General features: G+C 48.1%; 2 protein-coding genes across 2 annotated transcripts in view; one reads left to right on the top strand and one right to left on the bottom strand.

Annotated features, from left to right (window-relative positions):
* LOC135509758 (anoctamin-3-like) overlaps positions 1-12,879 on the top strand; it is a 97,672-nt gene extending 84,793 nt beyond the window's left edge. Inside the window, 6 exon segments of the mRNA XM_064930660.1 lie at positions 5,271-5,440; positions 5,773-5,925; positions 10,889-10,945; positions 10,948-11,044; positions 11,357-11,552; positions 12,672-12,879. Coding sequence (XP_064786732.1) covers positions 5,271-5,440; positions 5,773-5,925; positions 10,889-10,945; positions 10,948-11,044; positions 11,357-11,552; positions 12,672-12,854 — 856 coding nt within the window. The 3' untranslated portion in view covers positions 12,855-12,879.
* Positions 12,880-22,180: 9,301 nt separating this feature from the next.
* slc5a12 (solute carrier family 5 member 12) overlaps positions 22,181-27,311 on the bottom strand; it is a 30,218-nt gene continuing 25,087 nt past the window's right edge. Inside the window, exons 15-16 of the mRNA XM_064929081.1 lie at positions 26,084-26,205; positions 22,181-22,447 (exon numbers count right to left, since the gene is read on the bottom strand). Of these exons, the coding sequence (XP_064785153.1) occupies positions 22,277-22,447; positions 26,084-26,205 (293 nt within the window). The 3' untranslated portion in view covers positions 22,181-22,276. The remainder of the gene's footprint in view (positions 22,448-26,083; positions 26,206-27,311) is intronic.

Genomic DNA, 27,311 nt, shown 5'->3' with positions numbered 1-27,311 from the left:
TGTTTCTGCTGTCCTGGTCTAGTGTTTCTAGTGTTTCTGCTGTCCTGGTCTAGTGTTTCTGCTGTCCTGGTCTAGTGTTTCTGCTGTCCTGGTCTAGTGTTTCTGCTGTCCTGGTCTAGTGTTTCTGCTGTCCTGGCCTAGTATTTCTGCTGTCCTGGTCTAGTGCTTCTGCTGTCCTGGTCTAGTGTTTCTGCTGTCCTGGATGTGTGTTTCTGCTGTCCTGGACTAGTGTTTCTCCTGTCCTGGTCTAGTGTTTCTCCTGTCCTGGTCTAGTGTTTCTCCTGTCCTGGTCTTGTGTTTCTGCTGTCCTGGTCTTGTGTTTCTGCTGTCCTGGTCTTGTCTTCCTGCTGTCCTGGTCTTGTGTTTCTGCTGTCCTGGTCTAGTGTTTCTGCTGTCCTGGGTGTGTGTTTCTGCTGTCCTGGTCTAGTGTTTCTAGTGTTTCTGCTGTCCTGGTCTAGTGTTTCTGCTGTCCTGGTCTAGTGTTTCTGCTGTCCTGGTCTAGTGTTTCTGCTGTCCTGGCCTAGTATTTCTGCTGTCCTGGTCTAGTGCTTCTGCTGTCCTGGTCTAGTGTTTCTGCTGTCCTGGATGTGTGTTTCTGCTGTCCTGGTCTAGTGTTTCTGCTGGCCTAGTGTTTCTGCTGTCCTGGTCTAGTGTTTCTAGTGTTTCTGCTGTCCTGGTCTAGTGTTTCTACTGTCCTGGATGTGTGTTTCTGCTGTCCTGGTCTAGTGTTTCTAGTGTTTCTGCTGTCCTGGCCTAGTGTTTCTGCTGTCCTGGCCTAGTGTTTTCGCTGTCCTGGCCTTGTGTTTCTGCTGTCCTGGTCTAGTGTTTCTGCTGTCCTGGATGTGTGTTTCTGCTGTCCTGGCCTTGTGTTTCTGCTGTCCTGGCCTAGTGTTTCTGCTGTCCTGGTCTAGTGTTTCTGCTGTCCTGGTCTAGTGTTTCTGCTGTCCTGGTCTAGTGTTTCTCCTGTCCTGGTCTAGTGTTTCTCCTGTCCTGGTCTAGTGTTTCTCCTGTCCTGGTCTAGTGTTTCTCCTGTCCTGGTCTAGTGTTTCTCCTGTCCTGGCCTAGGGTTTCTACTGTCCTGGTCTAGTGTTTCTGCTGTCCTGGTCTAGTGTTTCTACTGTCCTGGTCTAGTGTTTCTAGTGTTTCTGCTGTCCTGGTCTAGTGTTTCTGCTGTCCTGGTCTAGTGTTTCTGCTGTCCTGGTCTAGCGTTTCTGCTGTCCTGGATGTGTGTTTCTGCTGTCCTGGTCTAGTGTTTCTGCTGTCCTGGTCTAGTGTTTCTACTGTCCTGGATGTGTGTTTCTGCTCTCCTGGTCTAGTGTTTCTGCTGTCCTGGTCTTGTGTTTCTACTATCCTGGATGTGTTTCTGCTGTCCCGGTCTAGTGTTTCTACTGTCCTGGTCTAGTGTTTCTAGTGTTTCTGCTGTCTTGGTCTAGTGTTTCTGCTGTCCTGGTCTAGTGTTTCTCCTGTCCTGGTCTAGTGTTTCTGCTGTCCTGGTCTAGTGTTTCTGCTGTCCTGGTCTAGTGTTTCTGCTGTCCTGGTCTAGTGTTTCTACTCTCCTGGATGTGTGTTTCTGCTCTCATGGTCTAGTGTTTCTGCTGTCCTGGTCTTGTGTTTCTACTATCCTGGATGTGTGTTTCTGCTGTCCTGGTCTAGTGTTTCTGCTGTCCTGGTCTTGTGTTTCTACTGTCCTGGTCTTGTGTTTTTTACTGTCCTGGATGTGTGTTTCTAGTGTTTCTACTGTCCTGGATGTGTGTTTCTACTGTCCTGGATGTGTGTTTCTAGTGTTTCTGCTGTCCTGGTCCAGTGTTTCTGCTGTCCTGGTCTAGTGTTTCTGCTGTCCTGGTCTAGTGTTTCTGCTGTCCCGGTCTAGTGTTTCTAGTGTTTCTGCTGTCCTGGTCTAGTGTTTCTGCTGCCCTGGTCTAGTGTTTCTGCTGTCCTGGCCTAGTATTTCTGCTGTCCTGGTCTAGTGCTTCTGCTGTCCTGGTCTAGTGTTTCTGCTGTCCTGGATGTGTGTTTCTGCTGTCCTGGTCTAGTGTTTCTGCTGGCCTAGTGTTTCTGCTGTCCTGGTCTAGTGTTTCTAGTGTTTCTGCTGTCCTGGTCTAGTGTTTCTACTGTCCTGGATGTGTGTTTCTGCTGTCCTGGTCTAGTGTTTCTAGTGTTTCTGCTGTCCTGGTCTAGTGTTTCTGCTGTCCTGGATGTGTGTTTCTGCTGTCCTGGCCTTGTGTTTCTGCTGTCCTGGCCTAGTGTTTCTGCTGTCCTGGTCTAGTGTTTCTGCTGTCCTGGACTAGTGTTTCTCCTGTCCTGGACTAGTGTTTCTCCTGTCCTGGTCTAGTGTTTCTCCTGTCCTGGTCTAGTGTTTCTCCTGTCCTGGTCTAGTGTTTCTCCTGTCCTGGTCTAGTGTTTCTCCTGTCCTGGTCTAGTGTTTCTCCTGTCCTGGTCTTGTGTTTCTGCTGTCCTGGATGTGTGTTTCTAGTGTTTCTAATGTCCTGGCCTAGGGTTTCTACTGTCCTGGTCTAGTGTTTCTGCTGTCCTGGTCTAGTGTTTCTACTGTCCTGGTCTAGTGTTTCTAGTGTTTCTGCTGTCCTGGTCTAGTGTTTCTGCTGTCCTGGTCTAGTGTTTCTGCTGTCCTGGTCTAGGTTTCTGCTGTCCTGGATGTGTGTTTCTGCTGTCCTGGTCTAGTGTTTCTGCTGTCCTGGTCTAGTGTTTCTACTGTCCTGGATGTGTGTTTCTGTTCCTCTAGTGTTTCTGCTGTCCTGGTCTTGTGTTTCTGCTATCCTGGATGTTTTCTGCTGTCCCGGTCTAGTGTTTCTACTGTCCTGGTCTAGTGTTTCTAGTGTTTCTGCTGTCTTGGTCTAGTGTTTCTGCTGTCCTGGTCTAGTGTTTCTCCTGTCCTGGTCTAGTGTTTCTGCTGTCCTGGTCTAGTGTTTCTGCTGTCCTGGTCTAGTGTTTCTACTCTCCTGGATGTGTGTTTCTGCTCTCATGGTCTAGTGTTTCTGCTGTCCTGGTCTTGTGTTTCTACTATCCTGGATGTGTGTTTCTGCTGTCCTGGTCTAGTGTTTCTGCTGTCCTGGTCTTGTGTTTCTACTGTCCTGGTCTTGTGTTTTTTACTGTCCTGGATGTGTGTTTCTAGTGTTTCTACTGTCCTGGATGTGTGTTTCTACTGTCCTGGATGTGTGTTTCTAGTGTTTCTGCTGTCCTGGTCCAGTGTTTCTGCTGTCCTGGTCTAGTGTTTCTGCTGTCCTGGTCTAGTGTTTCTGCTGTCCCGGTCTAGTGTTTCTAGTGTTTCTGCTGTCCTGGTCTAGTGTTTCTGCTGTCCTGGTCTAGTGTTTCTACTGTCCTGGATGTGTGTTTCTGCTGTCCTGGTCTAGTGTTTCTGCTGTCCTGGTCTTGTGTTTCTACTGTCCTGTATGTGTGTTTCTGCTGTCCTGGTCTAGTGTTTCTGCTGTCCTGGTCTAGTGTTTCTGTTGTCCTGGTCTAGTGTTTCTGTTGTCCTGGTCTAGTGTTTCTGCTGTCCTGGATGTGTTTTTCTGCTGTCCTGGTCTAGTGTTTCTGCTGTCCTGGTCTAGTGTTTCTGCTGTCCTGGTCTAGTGTTTCTGTTGTCCTGGTCTAGTGTTTCTGCTGTCCTGGTCTAGTGTTTCTGCTGTCCTGGTCTAGTGTTTCTCCTGTCCTGGTCTAGTGTTTCTCCTGTCCTGGTCTAGTGTTTCTCCTGTCCTGGTCTAGTGTTTCTGCTGTCCTGGTCTTGTGTTTCTGCTGTCCTGGTCTTGTGTTTCTGCTGTCCTGGTCATGTGTTTCTGCTGTCCTGGTCTAGTGTTTCTGCTGTCCTGGGTGTGTGTTTCTGCTGTCCTGGCCTAGTGTTTCTCCTGTCCTGGTCTTGTGTTTCTCCTGTCCTGGTCTTGTGTTTCTCCTGTCCTGGTCTAGTGTTTCTCCTGTCCTGGTCTAGTGTTTCTCCTGTCCTGGTCTTGTGTTTCTCCTGTCCTGGTCTTGTGTTTCTCCTGTCCTGGTCTAGTGTTTCTCCTGTCCTGGTCTAGTGTTTCTCCTGTCCTGGTCTTGTGTTTCTGCTGTCCTGGTCTTGTGTTTCTGCTGTCCTGGTCTTGTGTTTCTGCTGTCCTGGTCTTGTGTTTCTGCTGTCCTGGTCTTGTGTTTCTGCTGTCCTGGTCTTGTGTTTCTAGTGTTTCTGCTGTCCTGGTCTAGTGTTTCTGCTGTCCTGGATGTGTGTTTCTAGTGTTTCTGCTGTCCTGGCCTAGGGTTTCTACTGTCCTGGATGTGTGTTTCTGCTGTCCTGGTCTAGTGTCTCTGCTGTCCTGGTCTAGTGTTTCTGCTGTCCTGGTCTAGTGTTTCTGCTGTCCTGGTCTTGTGTTTCTACTGTCCTGGATGTGTGTTTCTGCTGTCCTGGTCTAGTGTTTCTGCTGTCCTGGTCTAGTGTTTCGGCTGTTTTGGTCTTGTGTTTCTGTTGTCCTGGTCTAGTGTTTCTGCTGTCCTGGTCTAGTGTTTTCTGCTGTCCTGGTCTAGTGTTTTCTGCTGTCCTGGTCTAGTGTTTCTAATGTCCTGGTCTAGTGTTTCTAATGTCCTGGTCTAGTGTTTCTAATGTCCTGGTCTAGTGTTTCTCCTGTCCTGGTCTAGTGTTTCTCCTGTCCTGGTCTAGTGTTTCTGCTGTCCTGGTCTAGTGTTTCTGCTGTCCTGGTCTAGTGTTTCTGCTGTCCTGGATGTGTGTTTCTGCTGTCCTGGATGTGTGTTTCTGCTGTCCTGGATGTGTGTTTCTGCTGTCCTGGATCTAGTGTTTCTGCTGTCCTGGTCTAGTGTTTCTAGTGTTTCTGCTGTCCTGGATGTGTGTTTCTTCTGTCCTGGATGTGTGTTAAGCTGCGTTTACACAGGAAGCACAATTCTGATATTTTGCCCGATTGTTGGTCAGAAATCTTATCAGAATTGTACTGCCTGTGTAAACGTAGCAAAACAGACTTGGCATAAAACTACAAACTGTCGTAATGTTGTGTCTGGTTTTGTGTGTTTCTGTACATCGTATGAGCTATGGAGAGAGGCTCAGATCTCGTCTCATTACCACATGAAAAGTATTTTTTTCAGCTGAAGAAAAGAAAAAACATATTGAATCCTTCTCAGTTCAGCTTAGTGTTCCTACAGGACTTCGTCAGGGACATTTGGGTTTGAGTTTACAGATAGCTAAAAGTTTTACTGTATTGTGCCGTGTTTACAGTCTACTGCAGGATTGGTGGTCTCACGGGATGATCGTCCTCTCTCTCTCTCTCTCTCTCTAGTCTGCTTCAGAACTGGTGGTCTCGCAGGAAAATGAAGCGGACAGAGAGTAAGGAGAGGACAGGAGGGGGACAGAATGTGAGGGACAAAGTACAGCTTCCTCAGTGGGACAAAGACTGGACCCTGCAGCCCATGAACGCCCACGGACTGGTGGATGAGTACCTGGAGATGGGTCAGATATTTCAGCTATTTATGTTACCTTATCTCAATGACCTTCCCTGTTTAAATAACAATCATTTACAGATAAAGAGTACAAAGCCCAGAGGACAACGCTGATTCCAACGTGGTCCTTGATGGTTCTGTGATGTTTTTTTAATCAATAAAAATGTGGCTGGTTAAATCTGTGCCGTTGCCCTGTATTCAGTTCGCCTTTGACTGAGATCACTGTGTTCTACAGAGGACTTCTACTGAGGCCCACCACCACAGGATGTTCAAAAACCCCACCACAACCACTTCCTTCCTCTTGCTCCTTCTCTTTTTTTTCTCCCTCCCTTCCCTCCTCAGTTCTCCAGTTTGGTTTCATCACCATCTTTGTAGCTGCGTTCCCGTTGGCTCCTCTCCTGGCTCTGCTCAACAACATCATTGAGATCCGTCTGGATGCCTACAAGTTTGTTACTCAGTGGAGGAGGCCCATGCCTGCCAGAGCCACAGACATAGGTCAGTAGTACTGAAAACTCTGTTGAACTGGTAGGTAGCGGGCCTGCAATCGGAAGGTTGCTGGTTCAAATCCCAAGTCGGGGATGGCGAAAAGAAACGCACACCTATTTAGTGCGAGGTGCTGGCAAGCGGAGTGGAACACTTAGAAAAAATATATGTATAAATATAAAGGAGAGCAGCACACTCTAGGAGCTCAGATGCAAAAAAACACCGTTTAGACAGACAAGCTGTCTTCATCAGGGTATAATGACAAAGGCTGCAGGATGACTCATGTGTAAGTGCCATTGCGTTGAGCACAGCCGTTACATTTGTAGTTTCCATCCAGTAGAGGCGCAAATACACGTTGTGCAGAGTTTACCAGCTGATCTCTGAGGTTTCTGTCCTGAGTGAGAACACGACCAAGGGAAGGTCTGAAAACACAGAGACTGTCATCGGATCTTAGAATGTGCCAATGTTTGTGAACGATTCCCTTAATTTGTTCAGAGCACTTTGAATAGCGGGTAGTTAGAACGCAAGAATGCTTATTTTTGCGAGACTGACCTTGAAAAAGGGTCATGTTTTTGTTTTCAATTTTCTCAACTGGCGGTATTATTAATCTGGCCATTTTTGTACCCCCTCTCCTTGAATTTTCTTTGCGTCTCAGCCAATATTTCTGTCGAAATCTCATTTGGTTTTTGCAAATTCTTTTGATTCGACAGAATTAGCTGTAGGGCAAACCGTTTTTCAAGGGAAGCGGGTGACAACTATCAGCCCTCAACAAACTGTTACGATCAGTAGGTTTCCTGTAGAGATCAGTGTATAGAACATTATCTTCACACAAGATCAGAAGATCAAGAATCACTGATTTGACGTGTATCAGATTGCATAGTCAATCTCAGTCAATCTCATAGTCAATCTCATAGTCAATCTCATAGTCAATCTCATAGTCAATCTCATAGTCAATCTCATAGTCAATCTCATAGTAAATCTCAGAACAGGAGTTAAGAAAAGCATGGAACGCCTGGAGCTGTTTGGCATCACTCCTCCATAGAACACAAATATCATCAATATACCGTTTCCACATAATGATGTGAGGCAAGAAAACATTTTTGAGAGGATTGAAAATAGACTGTTTTTCCATGGAACCCACATACACATCAGCATAGTTAGGAGTCATGGGGGATCCCGTAGCAGTACCCTTAGTTAGGAGCCATGGGGGATCCCATAGCAGTACCCATAGTTAGGAGCCATGGGGGATCCCATAGCAGTACCCATAGTTAGGAGCCATGGGGGATCCCATAGCAGTACCCATAGTTAGGAGCCATGGGGGATCCCATAGCAGTACCCATAGTTAGGAGCCATGGGGGATCCCATAGCAGTACCACTAGTTAGGAGCCATGGGGGATCCCATAGCAGTACCCATAGTTAGGAGCCATGGGGGATCCCATAGCAGTACCACATAGTTAGGAGCCATGGGGGATCCCATAGCAGTACCCATAGTTAGGAGCCATGGGGGATCCCATAGCAGTACCCATAGTTAGGAGCCATGGGGGATCCCATAGCAGTACCCTTAGTTAGGAGCCATGGGGGATCCCATAGCAGTACCCTTAGTTAGGAGCCATGGGGGATCCCATAGCAGTACCCTTAGTTAGGAGCCATGGGGATCCCATAGCAGTACCCTTAGTTAGGAGCCATGGGGGATCCCATAGTAGTACCCTTAGTTAGGAGCCATGGGGGATCCCATAGCAGTACCCTTAGTTAGGAGCCATGGGGGATCCCATAGCAGTACCCTTAGTTAGGAGCCATGGGGGATCCCATAGCAGTACCCTTAGTTAGGAGCCATGGGGGATCCCATAGTTAGGAGCCATGGGGGATCCCATAGCAGTACCCTTAGTTAGGAGCCATGGGGAATCCCATAGCAGTACCCATAGTTAGGAGCCATGGGGGATCCCATAGCAGTACCCTTAGTTAGGAGCCATGGGGGATCCCATAGCAGTACCCTTAGTTAGGAGCCATGGGGGATCCCATAGCAGTACGCATAGTTAGGAGCCATGGGGGATCCCCTAGTTAGGAGCCATGGGGAATCCCATAGCAGTACCCATAGTTAGGAGCCATGGGGGATCCCATAGCAGTACCCTTAGTTAGGAGCCATGGGGGATCCCATAGCAGTACCCTTAGTTAGGAGCCATGGGGGATCCCATAGCAGTACCCATAGTTAGGAGCCATGGGGGATCCCTAGCAGTACCCTTAGTTAGGAGCCATGGGGGATCCCATAGCAGTACCCTTAGTTAGGAGCCATGGGGGATCCCATAGCAGTACCCATAGTTAGGAGCCATGGGGGATCCCATAGTTAGGAGCCATGGGGGATCCCATAGCAGTACCCATAGTTAGGAGCCATGGGGATCCCATAGCAGTACCCTTAGTTAGGAGCCATGGGGATCCCATAGCAGTACCCATAGTTAGGAGCCATGGGGGATCCCATAGCAGTACCCATAGTTAGGAGCCATGGGGATCCCATAGCAGTACCCTTAGTTAGGAGCCATGGGGGATCCCATAGCAGTACCCATAGTTAGGAGCCATGGGGGATCCCATAGCAGTACCCTTAGTTAGGAGCCATGGGGGATCCCATAGCATTACCCATAGTTAGGAGCCATGGGGGATCCCATAGCAGTACCCATAGTTAGGAGCCATGGGGGATCCCATGGCAGTACCCTTAGTTAGGAGCCATGGGGGATCCCCTAGCAGTACCCTTAGTTAGGAGCCATGGGGGATCCCATAGCAGTACCCTTAGTTAGGAGCCATGGGGGATCCCCTAGCAGTACCCATAGTTAGGAGCCATGGGGGATCCCATAGCAGTACCCTTAGTTAGGAGCCATGGGGGATCCCATAGCAGTACCCATAGTTAGGAGCCATGGGGGATCCCCTAGCAGTACCCTTAGTTAGGAGCCATGGGGGATCCCATAGCAGTACCCATAGTTAGGAGCCATGGGGGATCCCATAGCAGTACGCATAGTTAGGAGCCATGGGGGATCCCATAGCAGTACCCATAGTTACGAGCCATGGGGGATCCCCTAGCAGTACCCATAGTTAGGAGCCATGGGGATCCCATAGCAGTACCTTTAGTTAGGAGCCATGGGGGATCCCATAGTTAGGAGCCATGGGGGATCCCATAGCAGTACCCATAGTTAGGAGCCATGGGGGATCCCAAGTCGGAATTGCCATTTCCGACCATTTTGCTCTTGAGCCCTTTTTCTGAGTTTCTCTGCAGACCAGCTGTAGTGTTGTTCCCTGTTGTTCCCTGTTGTCCCTGTAGTCCCCTGTAGTCCCCTGTTGTCCCCTGTTGTTCCCTGTTGTTCCCTGTCTGACAGGCTGTTGTCCCTGTTGTTCCCGTTGTTCCCTGTTGTCCCTGTTGTCCCTGTCTGACAGGCTGTTGTCCCTGTTGTTCCCTGTTGTTCCCTGTTGTCCCTGTTGTCCCTGTCTGACAGGCTGTTGTCCCTGTTGTTCCCTGTTGTCCCTGTTGTCCCTGTCTGACAGGCTGTTGTCCCTGTTGTTCCCTGTTGTCCCTGTTGTTCCCTGTTGTCCCTGTTGTCCCTGTCTGACAGGCTGTTGTCCCTGTTGTTCCCTGTCTGACAGGCTGTTGTCCCTGTTTGACAGGCTGTTGTCCCTGTTTGACAGGCTGTTGTCCCTGTCTGACAGGCTGTTGTCCCTGTCTGACAGGCTGTTGATCCCTGTTGTCCCCTGTCTGACAGGCTGTTGATCCCTGTTGTCCCTGTCTGACAGGCTGTTGTCCCTGTCTGACAGGCTGGTGTTCCCTGTCTGACAGGCTGTTGATCCCTGTTGTCCCCTGTCTGACAGGCTGTTGATCCCTGTTGTCCCTGTCTGACAGGCTGTTGATCCCTGTTGTTCCCTGTCTGACAGGCTGTTGTCCCTGTTGTTCCCTGTTGTTCCCTGTTGTTCCCTGTTGTCCCTGTTGTTCCCTGTTGTCCCTGTTGTCCCTGTCTGACAGGCTGTTGTCCCTGTTGTTCCCTGTTGTTCCCTGTTGTCCCTGTCTGACAGGCTGTTGTCCCTGTTGTTCCCTGTTGTCCCTGTTGTCCCTGTTGTCCCTGTCTGACAGGCTTTTGTCCCTGTTGTTCCCTGTTGTCCCTGTTGTCCCTGTTGTCCCTGTCTGACAGGCTGTTGTCCCTGTTTGACAGGCTGTTGTCCCTGTTTGACAGGCTGTTGTCCCTGTCTGACAGGCTGTTGTCCCTGTCTGACAGGCTGTTGTCCCTGTCTGACAGGCTGTTGATCCCTGTTGTCCCTGTCTGACAGGCTGTTGATCCCTGTTGTCCCCTGTCTGACAGGCTGTTGTCCCTGTTGTCCCCTGTCTGACAGGCTGTTGTCCCTGGTGTTCCCTGTCTGACAGGCTGTTGTCCCTGTTGTCCCTGTCTGACAGGCTGGTGTTCCCTGTCTGACAGGGTGTTGATCCCTGTTGTCCCTGTCTGACAGGCTGGTGTTCCCTGTCTGACAGGCTGTTGATCCCTGTTGTCCCCTGTCTGACAGGCTGTTGTCCCTGTTGTTCCCTGTCTGACAGGCTGTTGTCCCTGTTGTTCCCTGTCTGACAGGCTGTTGTCCCTGTTGTCCCTGTCTGACAGGCTGTTGTCCCTGTTGTCCCTGTCTGACAGGCTGTTGTCCCTGTTGTCCCTGTTGTTCCTGTTGTTCCCTGTTGATCCCTGTTGTCCCTGTCTGACAGGCTGTTGTCCCTGTTGTCCCCTGTCTGACAGGCTGTTGATCCCTGTTGTTCCCTGTCTGACAGGATGTTGATCCCTGTTGTCCCTGTTGTTCCTGTTGTTCCCTGTTGATCCCTGTTGTCCCTGTCTGACAGGCTGTTGTCCCTGTTGTCCCCTGTCTGACAGGCTGTTGTTCCCTGTTGTCCCTGTCTGACAGGCTGTTGTCCCTGTTGTCCCTGTCTGACAGGCTGTTGTCCCTGTTGTCCCCTGTCTGACAGGTATCTGGCACGGTATCCTGGAGGGGATCGGCGTGCTAGCTGTCATCACCAACGCCTTCCCATCGCCATCACCTCCGACTACATCCCCGTTGTCCCTGTCTGACAGGCTGTTGTCCCCTACGGACCCTGTGTGAACAATGGATATCGTCAGGACGAGTAGGTCCATCCTCTGCTCCCGCTTTGGTCATCTATGGCTACTGTCTGTTCTTGTTCTCGTCTCTTCGTACCAAGCAGAACATTCTAGTCTACGGGGTGACTTGTGTTTCAACAGGCCTTTTACTTTACCTATAACATGTAAATGTGCCATTTTATACAGGGCAACGTGTGTCTCAATATGACTTTACTGTAGGCTTATTGGACAGGACATTGACCACTGTTCATTTCTGTAAATGTGCTGGATTTAAACAGCCGGCTACTCTCGATTTGAGGTCGACGGTTCTGACCGAGCCCCGTCTCTCTTCCTGTCAGATGTCTGCGAGGCTACATGAACAGCAGTCTGTCTGTGTTCGACATGGGCGAACGCTGGAACGTGAGTGAGGAGCAGAGTAGATACTGCAGGTACAGAGACTACAGAGCCTCTCCCTGGAGCCCAGTACCATACGACTTCACTCTGCAGTTCTGGCACGTCCTGGCTGCAAGACTAGCCTTCATCATCGTCTTCGAGGTACGACAGCACACCCACCCACCCACGCTCTGTCTGTCTGTCTGTCTGTCTGGCTGGCTGGCTGGCTGGCTGGCTGGCACGTCCTGGCTGCAAGACTTCAAGGTATGTCAGCCTGGTCTGTCTGTCTGGCATCTTCTGTCTGCCCACCTGGCCTTCATCCTAGTCTTCGAGGTACGTCAGAAATCCCTTTCTCACTCTGTCCTATCGACACTGATTATACCTATCAAGACCCTTCAGATGTGCAAACATCAAAGGGTTAGAGGGCCATCATCTTCTCTTTGTCTGTCTCTGTGGTAATTATCTCTGGTGTGTCTGTCTGTGTCTCTCTGTCTTTCTCTGTGGTAATTATCTCTGGTGTGTCTGTCTGTGTCTCTGTCTTTCTCTGTGGTAATTATCTCTGGTGTGTCTGTCTGTGTCTCTCTGTCTTTCTCTGTGGTAATTATCTCTGGTGTGTCTGTCTGTGTCTCTGTCTTTCTCTGTGGTAATTATCTCTGGTGTGTCTGTCTGTGTCTCTGTCTTTCTCTGTGGTAATTATCTCTGGTGTGTCTGTCTGTGTCTGTCTCTCTCTGTCTTTCTCTGTGGTAATTATCTCTGGTGTGTCTGTGTCTCTGTCTTTCTATGTGGTAATTATCTCTGGTGTGTCTGTATGTGTCTCTGTCTTTCTCTGTGGTAATTATCTCTGGTGTGTCTGTCTGTGTCTCTGTCTTTCTCTGTGGTAATTATCTCTGGTGTGTCTGTCTCTCTCTGTCTTTCTCTGTGGTAATTATCTCTGGTGTGTCTGTGTCTCTGTCTTTCTATGTGGTAATTATCTCTGGTGTGTCTGTATGTGTCTCTGTCTTTCTCTGTGGTAATTATCTCTGGTGTGTCTGTCTGTGTCTCTCTGTGTCTGTCTTTCTCTGTGGTAATTATCTCTGGTGTGTCTCTCTGTCTCTGTCTCGCATATTTCACATACTGCCGAGATTTAGAGGTTCACCAGTCCTTTGGTCCTCCTAGATGCTATGGCACCGAGCCTGTAAGACTCTTCGGGGAGTTTATGTTTGTTGATTTTCTGTGATCTGAAAAAATGTCAATGGACAAAAACAAAGTTATTTTTTTCATCCTCCGTTTCTCTCTCCTCAGCACCTGGTGTTCGGCGTCAAGTCGTTCATCGCGTACCTGATCCCAGACCAGCCCAGGAGTCTGTGTGACCGCATGCGAAGGGAGAAGTACCTGACACAGGAGATGATGTATGAAGCAGAGCTGGAGCACCTGCAGGAGGAGAGGAAGAAGAACGGCAGGAGATATCACCACGAGTGGCCTTAGTATCAGTTCCCCTGTACTACATACAGTACCTCGTCTGCATACCTACAGCATATACACTCTTATATACAGTACACTAACATACTCTCTCTCACACACCAACACACACACACACACAACATATACACACCAACACACACACCAATACACACACACCAACACACACACACACACACACATACACCAACACACACACATACACCAACACACACACATACCAACACACACACACACACACCAACATACACACCAACACACACACCAACACACACCAACACACACACACACAAACACACACAACATAGGCAGTCCCATTCTCCCTTCTGCACACCAAAGAAGCCCTCTTCGGTTACCAGAGGCCCTTCTACCATCCTTCTCTGTCCCCGTCCTCTGTCCCTGTCCCCATCCTCTGTCCCTATACCCATCCTCTGTCCCCATCCTCTGTCCCTGTCCCCAACCGCATCCTCTGCCCCTGTCCCGTATCCCCATCCTCTGTCCCCATCCTCTGTCCCCATCTCTATCCCCCTCCTCTGTCCCCCTCCTCTGCCCCCCTCCTCTGTCCCCCTCCTCTGCCCCCCTCCTCTGTCCCCATCCTCTGTCCCCATCCTCTGTCCCCATCCTCTGTCCCCATCCTCTGTCCCCATACTCTGTCCCCATACTCTATCCCCATCCTCTGTCCCCATCCTCTATCCCCCTCCTCTGTCCCCCTCCTCTGTCCCCATCCTCTATCCCCATCCTCTATCCCCATCCTCTGTCCCCATCTTATATCCTCTGTCCCCATCTTATGTCCTCTGTCCCGTCCTCTGTCCCCATCCTCTATCCTCTGTCCCCATCCTCTATCCTCTGTCCCCCTCCTCTATCCTCTGTCCCCCTCCTCTATCCTCTGTCCCCATCTTATATCCTCTGTCCCCATCTTATATCCTCTGTCCCCATCCTCTATCCTCTGTCCCCATCCTCAATCCTCTGTCCCCATCTTCTATCCTCTGTCCCCATCCTCTATCCTCTGTCCCCATCTTATATCCTCTGTCCCGTCCTCTGTCCCCATCCTCTATCCTCTGTCCCCATCCTCTATCCTTCTGTCCCCATCCTCTATCCTCTGTCCCCATCTTATATCCTCTGTCCCATCCTCTATCCCCATCCTCTATCCCTGTCCCCATCCTCTATCCTCTGTCCCCATCCTCTATCCCTGTCCCCATCAAATATCCTCTGTCCCCATCTTCTATCCTCTGTCCCCATACTCTATCCTCTGTCCCCATCTTATATCCTCTGTCCCGTCCTCTGTCCCCATCCTCTATCCTCTGTCCCCATCCTCTATCCTCTGTCCCCATCCTCTATCCTTCTGTCCCCATCCTCTATCCTCTGTCCCATCCTCTATCCCCTGTCCCCATCCTCTATCCCTGTCCCCATCAAATATCCTCTGTCCCCATCAAATATCCTCTGTCCCCATTTTATATCCTCTGTCCCATCCTCTATCCCCATCCTCTATCCCTGTCCCCATCCTCTATCCTCTGTCCCCATCCTCTATCCCTGTCCCCATCAAATATCCTCTGTCCCCATCCTCTATCCCTGTCCCCATCAAATATCCTCTGTCCCGTCCTCTGTCCCCATCTTATATCCTCTGTCCCCATCCTCTATCCTCTGTCCCCATCCTCTATCCTCTGTCCCCATCTTATATCCTCTGTCCCATCCTCTATCCCTGTCCCATCCTCTATCCTCTGTCCCCATCCTCTATCCTCTGTCCCCATCCTCTATCCTCTGTCCCCGTCCTCTATCCTCTGTCCCCATCCTCTGTCCCCGTCCTCTGTCCCCGTCCTCTGTCCCCGTCCTCTGTCCCCATCCTCTGTCCCCATCTCCTGTCCCCATCCTCTATCCCCATCCTCTGTCCCCATCCTCTATCCCCATCCTCTGTCCCCATCCTCTATCCTCTGTCCCCATCCTGTCCCCATCCACTCTGTCCCCATCCTATCTCTGTCCCCATCCTCTATCCTCTGTCCCCGTCCCTCTGTCCCCCATCCCTGCTCTGTCCCAGTCCCTGTCCCCATCCTCTGTCCCCATCTCCTGTCCCCATCCTCTATCCCCATCCTCTGTCCCCATCCTCTATCCCCATCCTCTGTCCCCATCCTCTATCCTCTGTCCCCATCCTCTATCCTCTGTCCCCATCCTCTATCCTCTGTCCCCATCTTCTATCCTCTGTCCCCATCCTCTGTCCCCATCTTATAAGTCCCGCCTCTGTCCCCATCCTCTATCCTCTGTCTCCATCCTCTGATCCTCAGTCCCCATCCTCTATCCTCTGTCCCCGTCCTCTATCCTCTGTCCCCGCCCTCTGTCCCCGTCCTGTCCCCGTCAAAGTGCTGTGGTCCCCATCTCCTGTCCCCATCCTTATCCCCATGTCCCCATCAAAGTCCCCATCCTGTGTCCCCATCCTCTATCCTGTCCCCATCCTGAGTCCCCATCCTCTATCCTGTGTCTCCATCCTCTATCCTCTGTCCCCATGTTATGGACCATCCAATCCTGTGGTCTTATATCCTCTGCCTCTATCCCCATCCTCTATCCCTGTCCCCATCCTCTATCTCTCTCTGTCCCCACCCTGCTCTGTCCCAGTGTCCCTGTCCCCATAACTACCCATGTAATGTTGACTATGCAGAACAAGGTCTGCAGATCAGTTCACTGGTCCTCTGTGGTTTCTACTGGTAGCCATGTTGAGTGGACCAGTCAAAGTGCTGTGGTCTGAGGGGTAGTGACTGGTAGCCATGTTGAGTGGACCAGTCAAAGTGCTGTGGTCTGAGGGGTAGTGACTGGTAGCCATGTTGAGTGGACCAGTCAAAGTGCTGTGGTCTGAGGGGTAGTGACTGGTAGCCATGTTGAGTGGACCAGTCAAAGTGCTGTGGTCTGAGGGGTAGTGACTGGTAGCCATGTTGAGTGGACCAGTCAAAGTGCTGTGGTCTGAGGGGTATTGACTGGTAGCCATGTTGAGTGGACCAGTCAAAGTGCTGTGGTCTGAGGGGTAGTGACTGGTAGCCATGTTGAGTGTACCAGTCAAAGTGCTGTGGTCTGAGGGGTAGTGACTGGTAGCCATGTTGAGTGGACCAGTCAAAGTGCTGTGGTCTGAGGGGTAGTGACTGGTAGCCATGTTGAGTGGACCAGTCAAAGTGCTGTGGTCTGAGGGGGTATTGACTGGTAGCCATGTTGAGTGTACCAGTCAAAGTGCTGTGGTCTGAGGGGTATTGACTGGTAGCCATGTTGAGTGTACCAGTCAAAGTGCTGTGGTCTGAGGGGTAGTGACTGGTAGCCATGTTGAGTGTACCAGTCAAAGTGCTGTGGTCTGAGGGGTAGTGACTGGTAGCCATGTTGAGTGTACCAGTCAAAGTGCTGTGGTCTGAGGGGTAGTGACTGGTAGCCATGTTGAGTGTACCAGTCAAAGTGCTGTGGTCTGAGGGGTAGTGACTGGTAGCCATGTTGAGTGGACCAGTCAAAGTGCTGTGGTCTGAGGGGTAGTGACTGGTAGCCATGTTGAGTGGACCAGTCAAAGTGCTGTGGTCTGAGGGGTAGTGACTGGTAGCCATGTTGAGTGTACCAGTCAAAGTGCTGTGGTCTGAGGGGTAGTGACTGGTAGCCATGTTGAGTGTACCAGTCAAAGTGCTGTGGTCTGAGGGGTAGTGACTGGTAGCCATGTTGAGTGGACCAGTCAAAGTGCTGTGGTCTGAGGGGTAGTGACTGGTAGCCATGTTGAGTGGACCAGTCAAAGTGCTGTGGTCTGAGGGGTAGTGACTGGTAGCCATGTTGAGTGGACCAGTCAAAGTGCTGTGGTCTGAGGGGTAGTGACTGGTAGCCATGTTGAGTGTACCAGTCAAAGTGCTGTGGTCTGAGGGGTAGTGACTGGTAGCCATGTTGAGTGTACCAGTCAAAGTGCTGTGGTCTGAGGGGTAGTGACTGGTAGCCATGTTGAGTGTACCAGTCAAAGTGCTGTGGTCTGAGGGGTAGTGACTGGTAGCCATGTTGAGTGTACCAGTCAAAGTGCTGTGGTCTGAGGGGGTATTGACTGGTAGCCATGTTGAGTGGACCAGTCAAAGTGCTGTGGTCTGAGGGGGTATTGACTGGTAGCCATGTTGAGTGTACCAGTCAAAGTGCTGTGGTCTGAGGGGGTATTGACTGGTAGCCATGTTGAGTGGACCAGTCAAAGTGCTGTGGTCTGAGGGGGTATTGACTGGTAGCCATGTTGAGTGGACCAGTCAAAGTGCTGTGGTCTGAGGGGTAGTGTCTGGTAGCCATGTTGAGTGGACCAGTCAAAGTGCTGTGGTCTGAGGGGTAGTGACTGGTAGCCATGTTGAGTGGACCAGTCAAAGTGCTGTGGTCTGAGGGGTAGTGTCTGGTAGCCATGTTGAGTGGACCAGTCAAAGTGCTGTGTTCTGAGGGGTAGTGACTGGTAGCCATGTTGAGTGACTGGTAGCCATGTTGAGTGGACCAGTCAAAGTGCTGTGGTATGAGGGGTTTTGCTGTCTGTCCCTTTCTATGTCACTCTATTTCTAAGTTGCAACTAGACTAGCAGCCTGCTCCTTGTGACTTGGATAGGCTACTAGCTGTGTTGGTCTCCTTGTTCTGGGATCTAGTAACTAGTTGTTGGTGGAGGCTAGTAGTAACTAGCTCTGTTGGTCCGGTCTGGTCTGGTGCAGATCACAACATGGCTGTGTTGGTCTCCTTGTGGACTTGGATAGGCTAGTAACTAGCTGTGTTTGTCTCCCATGGACTTGGATAGGCTAGTAACTAGCTCTGTTGGTCTCCTTGTGGACTTGGATAGGCTAGAAACTAGCTGTGTTGGTCTCCTTGTGGACTTGGATAGGCTAGTAACTAGCTGTGTTGGTCTCCTTGTGGACTTGGATAGGTTAGTAGTAACTAGCTGTGTTGGTCTCCTTGTGGACTTGGATAGGCTAGTAACTAGCTGTGTTGGTCTCCTTGTGGACTTGGATAGGCTAGTAACTAGCTGTGTTGGTCTCCTTGTGGACTTGGAGAGGCTAGTAGTAACTAGCTGTGTTGGTCTCCTTGTGGACTTGGAGAGGCTAGTAGTAACTAGCTGTGTTGGTCTCCTTGTGGACTTGGATAGGCTAGTAACTAGCTGTGTGTCCTACTGCTCTTTGACCTTAATAGTGATGTTTCTTGTTGCTAAGTGCTTCTGGTGACATATGTATGTGCCTATCAAAAATAACAATGGACAATAATAGTGTTGTTTATGCAAAATCACTCTAATATTGCCCTCAAAGCATGCTGATTCATTCAAGTATTTTTGGTTAATTTAGCTGAAGAAAAAAAAACATCTGATAGAAGTTTAATTCTCTTTATTTAAATCATATAAAACGCATGGTTCATTTAGTTTGGTATTTCTGGATAAACAACATCCATGTCTTGATTTACTGTACGTTTCTATTCTGTGTGAATGTTACACATTATTATATAGACTGTTGAGTTTGATTGTCCTGGGTTGGGATGTTAATATGGTGTATGTGGTTTCTATACTACAGTTTTAACCAACCACAAAATGTGACACAAACATCACACGTCCCTCTTTGTGCCTCAAATGCTTTACTGTACATGTAAGAAAATATACTCTGTCGTTTTTTTTCTCTCCATTGTGGCTTACAACAATAAACTCTGAAATGTCTGTCCCCCAAGGATTCTGTTTGGAGGAATGTGATATGAAGATAAACACTATATACACTGTCAAACTCTGGTATTTATTTGCCTCTTATTATAGTGCAGCAAAGTAGAGAACTAAAACAGCAACAGCAAATGTGAGTCCCGTAGTGAACTGTACTGTACATGATACCAGCCACACTTACAGTCCTGAAGGCCCAGAGACCAGCCACACTTACAGTCCTGAAGGCCCAGAGACCAACCACTCTTACAGTCCTGAAGGCCCAGAGACCAATCACAGGTACGGCCCTGAAGGCCCAGAGACCAATCACAGGTACAGTCCTGAAGGCCCAGAGACCAATCACAGGTACAGTCCTGAAGGCCCAGAGACCAATCACAGGTACGGTCCTGAAGGCCCAGAGACCAATCACACTTACAGTCCTGAAGGCCCAGAGACCAATCACACGTACAGTCCTGAAGGCCCAGAGACCAACCACAGGTACAGTCCTGAAGGCCCAGAGACCAATCACAGGTACGGCCCTGAAGGCCCAGAGACTGTGGCTTTAAAGGGATTACAGACTGTGGCTTTAAAGGGATTACAGACTGTGGCTTTAAGGGGATTACAGACTGGCTTTAAGGGGATTACAGACTGGTTTTAAGGGGATTACAGACTGGCTTTAAGGGGATTACAGACTGTTTTTAAGGGGATTACAGACTGCGGCTTTAAAGGGATTACAGACTGTGGCTTTAAAGGGATTACAGACTGTGGCTTTAAGGGGATTACAGACTGTGGCTTTAAAGGGATTACAGACTGTGGCTTTAAAGGGATTACAGACTGGTTTTAAGGGGATTACAGACTGGTTTTAAGGGGATTACAGACTGGCTTTAAGGGGATTACAGACTGGTTTTAAGGGGATTACAGACTGGCTTTAAGGGGATTACAGACTGGTTTTAAGGGGATTACAGACTGGCTTTAAGGGGATTACAGACTGTGGCTTTAAGGGGATTACAGACTGTGGCTTTAAAGGGATTACAGACTGTGGCTTTAAAGGGATTACAGACTGTGGCTTTAAAGGGATTACAGACTGGCTTTAAGGGGATTACAGACTGTGGCTTTAAGGGGATTACAGACTGGCTTTAAGGGGATTACAGACTGTGGCTTTAAGGGGATTACAGACTGTGGCTTTAAGGGGATTACAGACTGGCTTTAAGGGGATTACAGACTGTGGCTTTAAGGGGATTACAGACTGCGGCTTTAAAGGGACTACAGACTGGTTTTAAGGGGATTACAGACTGCGGCTTTAAAGGGATTACAGACTGTGGCTTTAAGGGGATTACAGACTGTGGCTTTAAAGGGATTACAGACTGTGGCTTTAAAGTGGATTACAGACTGTGGCTTTAAAGGGATTACAGACTGTGGCTTTAAGGGGATTACAGACTGCGGCTTTAAGGGGATTACAGACTGTGGCTTTAAGGGGATTACAGACTGGTTTTAAGGGGATTACAGACTGTGGCTTTAAGGGGATTACAGACTGTGGCTTTAAAGGGATTACAGACTGTGGCTTTAAAGGGATTACAGACTGTGGCTTTAAGGGGATTACAGACGGGCTTGATTGGGACAAATAATTTACCTCACTTGTTTTTAAGCAGGATTTTTCTGAAAATGTCTGGGAATTTTGGGAAAGTTGCTGGAATTTTGTTGTTACTTTTATTGTATATTATTTCATATTTAACTGTTATAATTTTCTATTTTTACTTTGCTATGTTCTGTATATACATTTTCTAGAAAACTGTTTTACTTTTTCCTATGTATATACTTTTCAAATGTATTATTTATGATTGTGTGTAATATTTTTGTAGCGATTCTGAATGCAATCGATCAGCATGACGTTCACATCTCTGTACCTGTAACCATAGAAATAGAATCAATAGAACGGACTTTCCCTTTCAATCCTCCGTGTTGTGATGGGCTTTTCCCGTTCTAGTAACCATATTTCTATGAATGTAAAACGTGTCCTCTGAATGTTCTTCCCTTTGATGTGATTGGTCAGAAAACATCTTCCCTTCGATGTGATTGGTCAGAAAACATCTTCCCTTCGATGTGATTGGTCAGAAAACATCTTCCCTTCGATGTGATTGGTCAGAAAACATCTTCCCCTTCAATGTGGTTGGTCAGAAAACATCTTCCCTTCGATGTGATTGGTCAGAAAACATCTTCCCCTTCGATGTGGTTGGTCAGAAAACATCTTCCCCTTCGATGTGGTTGGTCAGAAAACATCTTCCTCTTCGATGTGGTTGGTCAGAAAACATCTTCCCTTCGATGTGATTGGTCATTGGAAATATATGCATGACTGCTTTTAGCCAGAGTTTACCTGTGTTAAATCAACAAGTCTTGGAAAGCAATGCGTCTCTATTCTGTCAACAGAAAATAGTTATCTTATTTCGTCATGATCGTTAATCAGTCGAGATAATAGATTGTTGATTAAAGTACCGATTGATAATATTTCTTCCCCAGACGTTTTGAAGAAGAGCTTTTTGTTTTTTAATGCGTTGTCATAAAGCCAAAGTCATGTTTCTGGGACGGATGCAGCGAAATGTACCTTGTTTGAAGCTTAAGACTAATCTGGCTGGAAATATTGTTTTGGGACTCACAAGGTTAAAAAGGATGAAAAAATATCAGATGAATGTGGTGGGTTATGGAATTTAGAACGGTTTTAGTTGAATCTCTTGCAATGTTTTAATGTTTACATACCCTACATTACTCATCTCATATGTATATACTGTACTCTATACCACCTACTGCATCTTGCCTATGCTGTTCTGTACCATCACTCATTCATATATTTTTTTATGTACATATTCTTATTCATTCCTCTACACTTGTGTGCATAAGGTAGTTCTTGTGAAATTGTTAGGTTAGATTACTTGTTGGTTATTACTGCATTGTCAAAACTAGAAGCACAAGCATTTCACTGGACTCGCATTATCTGCTAACCATGTGTATGTGACAAATAAAATTTGATTTGAATTTTTGGGGACGGATTTCCCGGACACAGGTGAAGCTTAGTTCTGGACCAAAAAAGCAAGATCAATGGAGTCACCATAAAAAAAAAACTTTTTAGTTCAGGATTAGTCTTAAGGTGTGTCCCTGAGGAGGCCCAGTAGACCTTGGATTGACTATCTTTACCATGGCATCAATTGTTCTAACATGAGGTGCAGCAACACTGTTATCACTTCATCCCTGTATACATGGAAAAACATGCCTAAATAGGAAGACTTCAATATAATATGATGGAATATAATCAGATATCAATCACACTTTTTCTGTAATAAATCATGGATTTATCTTTTGTATCAGCTGTTCTTTTTGTTTGAGTGTGTTGAATTAGATTTATATTCACGCCTCGTTTTGTGTTCCAGGAAGTAGATTTATATTCACGCCTCGTTTTGTGTTCCAGGTGTACAAAGGAAAAACACCTGCACTCTTGATTGCTTCCGCCAGGTTTTACAGTATTGTAAATAACTGTCCCAAACGGCTCCATATATAGTGCACTACTTTAGACCAGAGCCCCAATGAATAGGGTGCCATTTGGAACACACAGAATGTGTGTTTAAAGTGGAGCAGAGAGTGGGTGTCAGTGAGTGGGTGTCAGAGAGTGGGTGTCAGAAAGTGGGTGTTACTGCTTTTATCATGTAGTCACCAATCTAAGCATTTTATTACCTTTCAGAGACTAAAGATTATAATGCTTTTAACACACACATAGAATTACAGTAAGTAGTCATTCTAGTTCTATGGCTTTTCAAAAAGGCTTTGTGTCTTCGATAAAGCCAGCGTTGTCATGTGCTTTCTCTTTCAGGTTATAACAGTTTTTGGCAGGTTGTACTTTCCTCTTCATCCCCTTCCTGCCGATATCTTCCTTGACAAAGGGACCTTCGTCTTTAACCGTGTCTGTGTCTGGGCACTCCATGTCCTAGTATACAAGAGAAATAGGTATTGAGATGTCACACTAAACCCAGGCTGAACACATACACTTTATTGGTATGTCTTAGCATTGAGTTTCTCAAATACCAGTGTAGTACTACTGTAATTATATGCGCTACGCTATCCGCTGTGCCCGCCGACGAACCATCAAACAGGCAAAGCGTCAATACAGGACTACGATTGAATCCTACTACACCGGCTCTGATGCTCGACTTATTTTTATTTATTTACTCATTTTTTTCCCCATTTTCTTTTTTTCCCAAATTTTGATCTGTGTCATCGCTGCTCCCCAACAAGCTCGGGAGGCGAAGGTCGAGTCATACGCCAAACCACGCTTCTTAACACGCGTCCGCTTAACCCGGAAGCCAGCCGCACCAATGTGTCGGAGGAAACACCGTTCAACTGACTACCGAAGTCAGCCTGCAGGGGTCCAGGCCGCCACAGGGAGTCGCTGAGCCAAGTAAAGCCCTCCCGGCCTAACCCTCCCTAACCTAACCCTAACCCGGACGACGCTGGGTCAATTGTGCGCTGCCCTATGAGACTCCCGATGACTACCAGTTGTAATACAGCCTGGGATCAAACCGGGTCTATAGTGACTGCGATGCAGTGCCTTAGACCGCTGCGCCACTCGGGAGGTGGGAGCTTAATGACTTCTATGCACTCATAGAGGCAAGAAACACTGCATGAATGACACTGAGACATGCATGAGAGCACCAGCTGTCCCGGACGACTCTGTGATCACGCTCTCCGTAGCCGATGTGAATAAGACCTTTTAAACAGGTCAACATTTACAAGGCCGCAGTGCCAGACGGATTACCAGGACGTGTACTCTGAACATGCACTGACCAACTGTCTTCACTGACATTTCCAACCTGTCCCTGACAGAGTCTGCAATACCTACATGTTTCAAGCAGACCACTATAGTCCCTGTGACCAAGACAACCAGAAATGACTACCGACCCGTAGCACTCATGTCTGTAGCCATGAAGTGCTTTGAAAGGCTGGTCATGGCATCACATCAACACCATCCTCCATGATACCCTGGACCCACTGGAATGAAGCGAGGTACTGGGCATGGTGGACCAATAGCAACAGTCTAGTTAGCATATCACTCAGAATGAAGCGAGGTACTGGGCATGGTAGACCAATAGCAACAGTCTTGTTAGCATATCACTCAGAATGAAGCGAGGTACTGGGCATGGTAGACCAATAGCAACAGTCTAGTTAGCATATCACTCAGAATACTGATGGTAGACCAATAGCAACAGTCTAGTTAGCATATCACTCAGAATGAAGCGAGGTACTCGGCATGGTAGGCCAATGCTAATGTTTATATTGGAATGTGCAGTAACTTTTTGTAAATCTAGCCTTGTCCCAGAACTGTTTGTGCTGTCTTGCCAGTTCGACAGCACAAATAGATCAGAGATCAGGCTGGCCTGATCGTCCCTGTGTCCAAGAACATCAAGGTAACCTAAATGACTATCACCCAGTAGCACTCACATCTGTAGCCATGAAGTGCTTTGAAAGGCTGGTCATGGCGGCAGGGTAGCCTAGTGGTTAGAGCGTTGGACTAGTAACCGGAAGGTTGCAAGTTCAAACCCCCGAGCTGACAAATCTGCCGTTCTGCCCCTGAACAGGTAGTTAACCCACTGTTCCTAGGCAGTCATTGAAAATAAGAATTTGTTCTTAACTGACTTGCCTGACATATCGCCCCAACAGATCCACAGATGACGCAATCTCTATTGCACTCAACACTGCCCATTCCCACCTGGACAAAAGGAACACCTACATGAGAATGCTGTTCATTGACTACAGCTCAGCCGTCAACACCATAGTGTTCTCAAAGCTCCTAATTAAGCTAAGGACCCTGGGACTAAACACCCTCTGCAACTGGATCCTGGACTTCCTGACGGGCCGCCCCCAGGTGGTAAAGGTAGGCAACAACACATCTGCCACGCTGATCCTCAACACGGGGCACTTCATGGGTGCTTCCTGTACTCCCCAAACACCCACGACTGGTGGCCAGGCACAACTCCTACACCATCCATTAAGTTTGCCGACGACACAACGATGGTTAGGCCTGATCACTGAATACGATGAGACAGTCTATAGGGAGGAGGTCAGAGACCTGGCCGTGTGGTGCCAGGACAACAACCTCTCCCTCAACGATGAGACAGTCTATAGGGAGGAGGTCAGAGACCTGGCCGTGTGGTGCCAGGACAACAACCTCTCCCTCAACGATGAGACAGTCTATAGGGAGGAGGTCAGGAGACCTGGCAGAGACGTGTGGTGCCAGGACAACAACCTCTCCCAACGATGAGACAGTCTATACGATCAGAGACAGGACAACAACCTCCTATGAGACAGGAGGAGGTCAGAGACCTGGCCGGTGGTGCCAGGACAACAACCTCTCCCTCAACGATGAGACGATGAGACAGTCTATAGGGAGTCTATAGAGGTCAGAGACCTGGCCGTGTGGTGCCAGGACAACAACCTCTCCCTCAACGATGAGACAGTCTATAGGGAGGAGGTCAGAGACCTGGCCGTGTGGTGCCAGGACAACAACCTCTCCCTCAACGATGAGACAGTCTATAGGGAGGAGGTCAGAGACCTGGCCGTGTGGTGCCAGGACAACAACCTCTCCCTCAACGATGAGACATCCTATAGGGAGGAGGTCAGAGACCTGGCCGGGTGGTGCCAGGACAACAACCTCTCCCTCAACGTGATCAAGACAAAGGAGCCCGTGTGGACTACAGGAAAAAGAGAACCGAGCACGCCTCCCCCATTTTCATCAACGGGGATGTAGTGGAGCAGGTCGAGAGCTTCAAGTTCCTTGGTGTCCACAATCATGTTCCAAACACACCAAAACTGTTGTGAAAAGGGCACCGCCTGGTACGGCAACTGCTCAACATCAGACCGCAAGGCGCTACAGAGGGTAGTGTGTACGGCCCAGTACATCACTGGGGCCAAGCTTCCTGCCATCCAGAACTTCTATACCAAAGACTCCAGCCACCATAGTTATAAACTGTTCTCTCTGCCACCGCACGGCAAGCGGTACCTGGAGCACCGAGACCAAAAGGCTCCTTAACAGCTTCTACCCCCAAGCCATAAGACTGCTGAACAGCTCATCAAATGGCCACCGGACTGTTACATTGATACATATTACCGTGACGAACCCCCGCACACTGACCCGATACAGGTACCCCGTGTATATAGCCTCCTTATTTTAATTTTGTGTTTATTTATTATTTTACTTTATTTAGTAAATATTTTCTTAACGCTTCTCTTTCTTAAAACTGTTGGTTAAGGGCTTATATGTAAGCATTTCACGGTACGGTTGTATTCGGGCTACACCGGTTGTTGTGTTCGGGCTACACCGGTTGTTGTATTCGGGCTACACCGGTTGTTGTATTCGGGCTACACCGAACCGGTTGTATTCGGGCTCATGTAACAAATCAAATTTGATTTGATTTATATTACCACTTTTTTTCTAGGATCAGATGTCCTAACGTCAGCCAAACAACAAGGTCCTTGTATGGCCATGCTGGTTATGCTGTGTTATATTGTATTCTGATATGTAAGCATGGTAATAAAAGTTAGCATGTCTGTCTTATGTCTCTTTCACCTGTTTTAATTCGTGATGGACGCCACACCAACACATCTTCTTGTACTTCTTTGACCAAAAGCAGAAGAGGTTACACACCGGTCGTAGGAGCCACGGTTTCACATCTTGACTCCTGGTGTGTCCTGTCGGAGATAGATACCACTTTCACGTTCAGAGACACATCCCCCAAACTAATTCAATTTGGTTTTCGGGAATGTTGTGGGAAAATTTTAGAATTCAAGTTATCGAAATGAGAACCTTCTATTAAGAGATGCTACAGGAACACTCGTGTGCTAGTTGGGATGGCTGGTAGGTATGTGGTATACTGACAACACGTTAGACCCACTGCAGTAAATACATGGTACACCATATATCTCTGGTCAATCAGTAATGAATTTTCTCAGTGCAGTTGTACATATAATCAATGGTTTTCTAAATGTGTAAAGTACCAACTGCATTAGGGACATATTCTATAGCAGATGTAGTTAAAGACAGACAGACAGACAGACAGTGTTGAACCTTTGCAGAAACAGACAGGTCATGTGATGACAGAAGAGTAGTGGAACCACAGCAACATAACTTTAAGAGGTTTAGACCACCGTCGCCATGTCTTTCAGACAGTAGCCATTGATTCCTGTTTTGTGTGACTGCTTCCTGCTGATTCATGTCTCCTCCGAGGGCTCTTTGCAGCAGGACCACAGAAACGTATAATAACAGAGTGACTCTACAGCTCTGGAATGGGCTGACCATCTATTCCTCACAACAGATCCTCATATTCCAATGACATCATTTTCAGGAGACGAGCACAGCAGCAATGTAACATTTTGAAAGCTGCTCGTCCAATCAGCATCCAGGATCTACCCATTTAAAAAAGTTCTATTTGATTCTGTCATCTAATGTTTGTGCTGGTGAATCCCCATTCTATGGTTCTAATTACAGTGGGGCAAAAAAGTATTTAGTCCGCCACCAATTGTGCAAGTTCTTCCACTTAAAAAGATGAGAGAGGCCTGTAATTTTCATCATAGGTACACTTCAACTATGACAGACAAAATTAGAAAAAAATCCAGAAAATAAATTGTTGTAACGGCTTTCTTCTACCTCCTTCTCTGACGAAGAGGTGGAATAAGGATCGGACCAAAATGCAACGTGGTTTGTTCGATACATCTTTAATTATGACGAAACACGAACAATACAAAACAACAAACGTCGAAAACCGAAACAGCCCTGACTGGTACAACAAACACAGAGA

Source organism: Oncorhynchus masou, chromosome 22 (genome assembly GCF_036934945.1).
Source record: "Oncorhynchus masou masou isolate Uvic2021 chromosome 22, UVic_Omas_1.1, whole genome shotgun sequence".
NCBI lineage: Eukaryota > Metazoa > Chordata > Actinopteri > Salmoniformes > Salmonidae > Oncorhynchus > Oncorhynchus masou.
Note: the sequence above shows the minus strand (reverse complement) of the source record. Positions and strands in the feature narration are given on the sequence as shown.